This window comes from Amblyomma mixtum, chromosome 7 (assembly GCF_055824585.1).
Source record: "Amblyomma mixtum isolate Tamu chromosome 7, ASM5582458v1, whole genome shotgun sequence".
In the NCBI taxonomy this organism is placed as follows: Eukaryota; Metazoa; Arthropoda; class Arachnida; order Ixodida; family Ixodidae; genus Amblyomma; species Amblyomma mixtum.
This window is the reverse complement of record NC_143018.1, coordinates 25,017,388-25,024,371: the sequence shown is the minus strand read 5'-3', so window position 1 is coordinate 25,024,371 and position 6,984 is coordinate 25,017,388. Positions and strand designations below refer to the sequence as shown.

General features: G+C 52.8%; 1 protein-coding gene across 1 annotated transcript; it reads right to left on the bottom strand.

Moving 5' to 3' along the window:
• Positions 1–1,707: 1,707 nt before the first annotated feature.
• Positions 1,708–5,261, bottom strand: LOC149335351 (neprilysin-1-like). Its single transcript, XM_089553909.1, has 2 exons — positions 4,279–5,261; positions 1,708–3,571 (listed from the first exon to the last, which is right to left on the bottom strand). Exons 1-2 carry the CDS (start codon positions 5,259–5,261, stop codon positions 1,708–1,710), a joined length of 2,847 nt encoding a protein of 948 aa, XP_089410035.1.
• Positions 5,262–6,984: the final 1,723 nt, after the last annotated feature.

The following is a 6,984-nucleotide window of genomic DNA, read 5'->3' as shown; positions in this document are numbered from 1 at the left end:
ATTGCAGATGGCGCCACAGCACACCATCGGAACACGTGCTCCATTGCGGTCGATTGTCCCCACAACATACAGAGGGCACCACCTTCCCATGAGCGCTGTGTTGAAGCTAGATCAGGGTGTCTTAGAACGCGCAGCTACAAAAAGAAATTTAACGAAGAAGATGACACATGTGCAGTGTGTGGTAGATCTGTGGAAACAATTGAACACCTCATAATCAAATGTGATGGTATCCATCCGGATGTCGATGCAGGCACAGTCACTCTTTCTGAGGCCCTAGGGTTTAAAGATAACAATGGTCAAGTAAATAAATCTGCAGTGGAAGTCAGCAAAAAGCGATTGGAGGATTGGTGGCTGAAAAGCAGAGATGTGGCATAAGGTTAGAATAGTAGGAAACCGTAGGCAAAGTTGATGGAGAATATTAATGAGAATTGCCAACACAGTAAACAAAAAAAATAATAAAGAAAGAAAAGCTGAGCATGGTGGCAATTGCCACCACCCCGTTTCAAAGGGGGCGCTCCTATCCATCCATCCATCCATCCATCGCTTGGCGTATGCTTGGCGTCGAGGAGGAGAAGGATACACCTTATTTTCGTCCACGAAAGTAGATGATGGTGTGGGAGTACAGCCTTGGTACAGCCCGATCAAGTGGCAATGATGCCGTGGTGCTCGGCGCCTTCTAGAGCTCTTGTCGCAGCCCGGATCTCTGTGTCCGAGTCGGAACTGAGCAATGCGGCCTCCCACTGGTCTGGATTCGAGAACTGCAAACCTCGAGGAGGGGAGTCCCGCGGGAAAGCTCGAGTATGTGGGATAGAGTGGCATGTTAGCCACTTAGTTTACAGGAACGGGAGTAGACCTCAGGGTATATGTGGGCATATACTGCGGGGCTGGGAATCGGCTCCGCGCAACGCTGAAACAGTATCAGTAACGAAGGCTCGGCTTCAGCATTGGAAGGCAACAGTAACGCGACAGAAGCCTGTCCTGAACCGCGGCGGTTGAGGCACCAGCTTCCTTATTTCTTGGAACCAAAGCAACATTCGGGCTAGGACACACCAAATGTCAGCGCGCGTCATGCGCAAGTCGGTTGTACGCGACTGCAAGGTACCGACAATGTACGTACAGTCTTTGCCAAAAGTAACCGTTTGGTCTTTAAGGCTGCTGTAAATGCTCCGTTATACGTTTGAGTAGCAAGAACCTGTTGCTCGGTTACTTTTGGCAAAGGCTGTACATGTGATCGCAAAGTAGAGCAGAAACAGCTGTATTAGTCGCTAATAATAATAGTAGTAGCAGTAGGTGACCACAAGGAAATGAAGGGCAGTCTGTCGACAGGTGTCGAGATATGGCTGCTATCGTACCGCGCACAGATAGGAGAGAAGAGGAGGAAAGAGGAACAAAAGAAGATTAGACGCGCGCAGCCAATTTCAGCGCACAAGGTAGCAGCAGATGAGAGCACAAACAGCAGTTTGCAGAAGATGACACTAGTTTAATCGTCAAAGATATAACGCAGCATCTCGTGCAGTGCAAAAGAAAGCTGTGCAAAGAAAGAAAGAAAACAGAGGAAACAAGATGAAAGCGAGAGGGATAGGCGTGCGTTATTTTCCAAAACGGCACTCTATTTACGAACCAAATTAACGCGGAAGGCGTATTCGCGCAAAGTACAGTTCATCGTGGTAGAGCGCATAATTGTCACCGGTTCACGTCCACGATCTGTTAAATCCAGCCAGATTCCACGGGGTCGTTGTCGTCGTCCTCACGTTTCCACACGGCGCACCGGGACAATGGAGGATCGCGCGGGCACTTAAACACTTGCCGGAATTTATTCACGTCTCGGAGGGCGATGTTGACCCGAACGCTGGGCGGCAGGCTCACTCGATAGCGCATGCGCTCCTTAATCTGCGTCCCTTCGCTCCCGGGAACACAGAAGCCGGCCGCGTAATTGACGAAGAACAGCCGCCAGGCGGTCCGGTTGGAGGGACGCTGGCCGATCGCGGAGAGCGGAGCGTGCGAGAAGCGCCTGAAAGCCGCCATAAGGGGCTTGATCACGGCGTTGTCCGCGAGGATATCTGCCAGGAAGTAGCGCGTGTTGCTCGCGGGTGCGCGAAGCTTGCGGATGCCTCGCTCGTAACGCTTCAGAAGGCAGTACTGGAGCTCGCGGAAGCGATCCTGGTTCCAGTTGGACCATTGCAGGTCGTCGAGCGAGGACAGGAACAGTGCCCGGGTCACGTCGGCAGCCAGAAGCGGAAACAGGGTGGAAGGGTAGTTAGCTCGCGTCACGAGCGCCGCGGAGGTCACGCTGCTCGAAGTAAGGTAGATCCCCAGCGTCGACTCCGGAGAGCGCGTCCACGCGACGTCCAGGTCTGTCGATCGTTGGTCATGACGCGCGTCATAGCTAGCGCCATCCGAGCTTGACTCCCAGTACCTGTTCAGACTGCTGGCTAGCAGCTTGCCATAGTAGCGAACCAGGTTGTCTGACCCGTAAGTGACGTTCACGGGTGCGTAGTACTGGTCGATGTCCTCTACGCGCTCCCGACCCGCCAGGTACCCTACCTGCAGTGCCTTAAGTCGCCTGATGGTGTTGGTGACGTCCACGCTTTGCGTCCAAGAGGCGCCCTGACGGAACGTGTGCGCCAGCGAGGAGACCATGTTCTTGGTAGTGAGGTCCCACTGGCGATCTAGGTCGGACGTCCTGGCGAGGATGTCCCGCAGGACCCATCGCGTACCGTGCGGGAAGAGCCGACTCACAAGGTGGAAGCAGCTCTGGGTCCTGGGCTCTACGTGATGTTGGAAACTCGGATAACCCATGCGCATTAGGTCTCGCGGGATTGAGTCCTGCGGCAGGAGCGGAGCTGATTGTGCTATCACATGGACACCGAGGAAATTGAGGACAGTTCGTGGGATAAATTCGCGCAGAATGGTTGACAGACTTGTAAAATAGGCCTCGTTTAGGACCACAACTTCGTTCGCATCGTGCTGCCGCAGATGGGAGATGTAAGTGTCCACGCGGAACATGGCTAGCCTCAAGGAGTCTTTCAACGAGTAGAAGGCATCTTTTTTCCAGAAAGGCTTGGCGACGGGTCTCGATGCGTTCAAAAGCTGTGCTTCGAAGTTCATGACGTCATCTGCCATTGCACCGCTTCGAGGCAGCGTCTTCCATAGGGTCAGTGTTTGTCGAATGATCTCTTTGTAGGGCAGTGATTCGTCATTCTTCTGCATCTTGTACTGCACCAACAGGATGTTCCTCGGTGCGTCCAAGTGAATCACGTAAGGACCGCTGTCCGACAGCTTCCGCAGGAAAACGTGCACAATGGGAAAGATGGCCATTTGACGGTCGATGAGCTTCAGGACGTTGTCTAGCTGGAAAGGTTGTTGAGGTGGCTCGATGTAGGGCCAGTCCTCCAGACCGACGTCTCGAAGGAGGCCTCGGATGCCATCCCACTGGCTGGGTGTTTTCGCCACCGCGTTTTTGAGACAACCGTTCAGCACAAGGCTCGAGTGATCCAGGAAGTTGTGCTCTCCGTGAGCGCCGCCTGCCGAGGCTGCAGCTGGTAGTGAGTGCGCGTGTTCTCGAAGGTACCTGCAAGAAGTCGTCGGCATGGAGATCACTTCTGTCGGCGCATCTATTAAGCAACAGCTACATTTCCTGAACTCTCTATGAGGGACGCTTAGGTATCCCAGAACACATCGGGCTCATGAGCAATAATCACGTTAGGAATGATCTGTAAAAATTGGTCACCATAGGCGTCTACTTCGAGCCGTGAGGCGGATGTGGCAGAAGAGTTGCTGCATGGCCACTTTAGTCGTGGTGTAATTTACTGCGGCTGTGTATAATAAGCAAACCAGCGTGTTGCGAGCTGTCTTAAGCAGTAGTTTAGTTGCCTGATATTTGTCTCGGAAATAGTGAGTTGTGGCCTACCACAAATAGGGACAATGCAAGCAGGCTTATAGTTTCCACCACTTGGTCTGACACTCCGGGGCTTGCCAGTCTACACCAGTGGCACCGTGGAGTATATGGACTGGTCTATTTTAAAATGAGCGCCTTGAAGCAAGAAATCATAAACGAGCTTGCCACCTGTCAACTGTTTTGAAATGATCCTCATTTCTTCTCTCCACATTTTCTGCCCTGCCCTCTCGTATACGGTCATGCCAGCTTATGACGCTTACCGTCTTCAAGAAAAGAGTAAGCCTCTCTTGGATAGTAGCTGGACTGCACTGTATTTTTTGCGAAAAAAAAATGTACAGTCCAAGTCGAAAGTAAGACCATTTTGCCTGTGGCTGACGTACCTTGTGACCTCGTTGACTAGGAATGCTTTTCCCGCCGCCCTGTAGGGCAGGTCCTCATTCAGGTCCCAAGCCGCCGAGCAGACGTACGCGTAGAAATCGACGCACGGGTCCACGCTCACGTTCAGCTTCTCGTAGGCCAGTCGGTTTTCCCAGCGGCAGGCCTCGGTGTCGCATTCCAGCGGTGTCGCCTGTCCTCCGGGCAGGTCTCCTTTTCCGGCCAGGTCGAAGGATCGCTTGCGTGTCGCACGCGGCTCCGGGAGCGTAGACGCAGAGGCTGGTACTTCGTCACGTGACTCATCAGCGCCGCCCCTACGTCTCCTCCCGGCGTCTTCTGGCGACAGAGGACCTCCTTCGTCTTCGAATCTGCGGTGGTGGCTGTTCGTGTTCGGGACTAATAAGACGGCCATGACTATCACGAAGCTTACAACGAGAACAGAGACGACGGTGATGAGTACGGCTTGCATGTTCACGGGTTCCGCGCTCACCTTCTTCCACGCTGGGGACGTATCGAGATCCTCGCGGTCATCGAAGGGAGCTGTGGCTTCGAAGGACATCGGAGAGGTATCACCTGGACTTCTGTCGGTGTCCGCATTCTCTTCGTCGACGATGACCTCCTCGGTTTTCGCGGTCGTCTCGGGCGACCTCTTTGTTGGTAGCGATGAACTCTTGCCTGCGGGCGTTGCTGCAGTTTTGTCCTTTTGGCTCGGCCTTAAGGGCATTGGATCGCTGGACGACCGAACTGTCCTGGCCGGTAGAGTCCCCGCAGTGGGCCTCTTCGAGGCCGGTGCTTCGACGGCCGAGGTAAGCTGTTCCGGAGAAGCGTCTTCAGCGTTCCGTCTTGTTTCATTTTCGGGAAGCTGTATTCTGTCTAGTTCGGGGAAGCGCGGGCAGTTAGGGAACAAGGCGTGCTCGAGGAGGGGGCTCGGCATCTGCATACGGGGTCGAAGGTATGAGTAAGCTTGGGTGCCTGTCGTGTCATCCATTGCTGATGCGACAGCGCCCTTATAAAGAACCGTAGTATCTGGTCACCGGCTTGAACTTAGGTCGAAAAAGTCTCAACTGCCGAGCCTGGATGAAAAAAGCTCAGGAATGCATGTGGTGGACAGCTGTCCAGATGAAAGGACTGAGCACTCACACTGGTTCGATGCGCCGCGACTCTTTCAGATGCGTCGGTATGCGTTGAGGTCTCTGTACGCTCCACAAAGAACCACGAAGGCTGGTCACAAGAAATCTGACGGCTAAAGATGGACGTCTTTATCGCAGAAAAGCGAGCAGGGTATGCTGGCGCGCGCTAAGGAGAACGCGCCGGTGAGGTCGTCTTCCTTTTCAATCGTCCTTGACGGCCAAGCCAGTTCGTGCTGGTGTACAGGATGCATTGATCGGTCATGTCTTCGGCGTTCAGACACTCGTAAGAGAGCTTTCAGGCCGCCCACATCAAACACTCTGATTCAGGAATCAACAAATGAGCCTCAGGTCGGTACATTCTTTGAACTTAGTATTGGCGTATAATTTTTGGTTCTATTGGAATGGGAGGGAAATTCGACGAAGGTGATAAGAGTAAGCACGGGGACGGTGTGTACTTTACCAACTATTTCACAAGGCGATTTTTTATGAGCCGTTAGGAGGGCGGCTTAGGCAGTTTACTTTAGACCACGAACGGCTTTCTTCTGACACCTGCAAGCGCTGACATGTACTCAGTATATGATGACGTTTCAAATTATTGCCCCAAAAATATGGTAACTGTGACAAGGCTCTGGATGAAATGGTAGACAAAAGACCCCTTTAATAGACGAAGACACCGGTATTTATACTCTTTAGTCATATGACACTTACATAAGCCAGTTACAAAGCACACATCTACAAATACAAGCCAGAACAATCCGCTAAGCCGAAACAAGGACCAAAACCACATATACAACAGTAACCCAAAGTGATTGTTGGACGAATTATTCTAACAAAAAGTGTTTCGGGAGCCAGTATAGGTAAAGGAAGAAAGAAAGCATTAAGAAAGTGTTTCATTACAGCCTTGCTCTTTTTTCTCCAGAGTTCTTAGCATGGTTTCCTCTTTCAAACTGCTTGATATTCAAATGGAGCATTAGGGCTCGAGCCGAATAATTAGCGTGCTGGTTTGAAGCAGCGCTGGAACCGCTGTCACCGCACGTGCAACTTTACAACACTAAGAAGAAGAAAGAGTTGATCCTTTGTGTCATGGAGCAGCCATGGAATGATCCTGCGTTGCGACGGCCCGAATACCCCAGTATCTTGAAGCCCCCCGCAGGCTTCTCCGAGCCGAAGAGTCCACAGCCGGCGAAGACTCTGAGGTTTTCTTCGGAGCCGGAGCACTTCGAAGTCTCAGAGGGGTCGCTGCAAACAGCCAGCAGCGGCGAAGCCAGCAGCGATGCCGCGACCGGCAGCACTCAGCCCTCAGAAACCAGTGAAGATAGCGAGAACAGCGTGTCCACGTCCCGTTCGCAGAGCGCCAGCGGCTCGCACAAGCCCGATCAACCCCACCCTACTGCTGTTTCCGATGCACATAGCAAGTCCAAGCTGTCCTCGTGGTTCTCCAAAAACGTCAAGCACTACCTCGCTGCTCTCACTCGTAGTGGGCGAGATAGCCAAGACAGGGACAAGAGCATTCAAGAAGGCGCAGTCATGAACGGCCGGGACAACGTCGAGAATAGCCGAGACGGGGCCAAGTACAGCCAC

What these genes read in the sequence shown, in the direction of transcription:
- LOC149335351 (XM_089553909.1), bottom strand. Translation starts at nt 5,261, where the DNA reads ATGGATGACACGACAGGCACCCAAGCTTACTCATACCTTCGACCCCGT. An exon ending in CTAGTCAACGAGGTCACAAG is followed by an intron (nt 3,572 to 4,278) that starts GTACGTCAGCCA and finishes GACTTCTTGCAG; the next exon opens with GTACCTTCGAGAACACGCGC.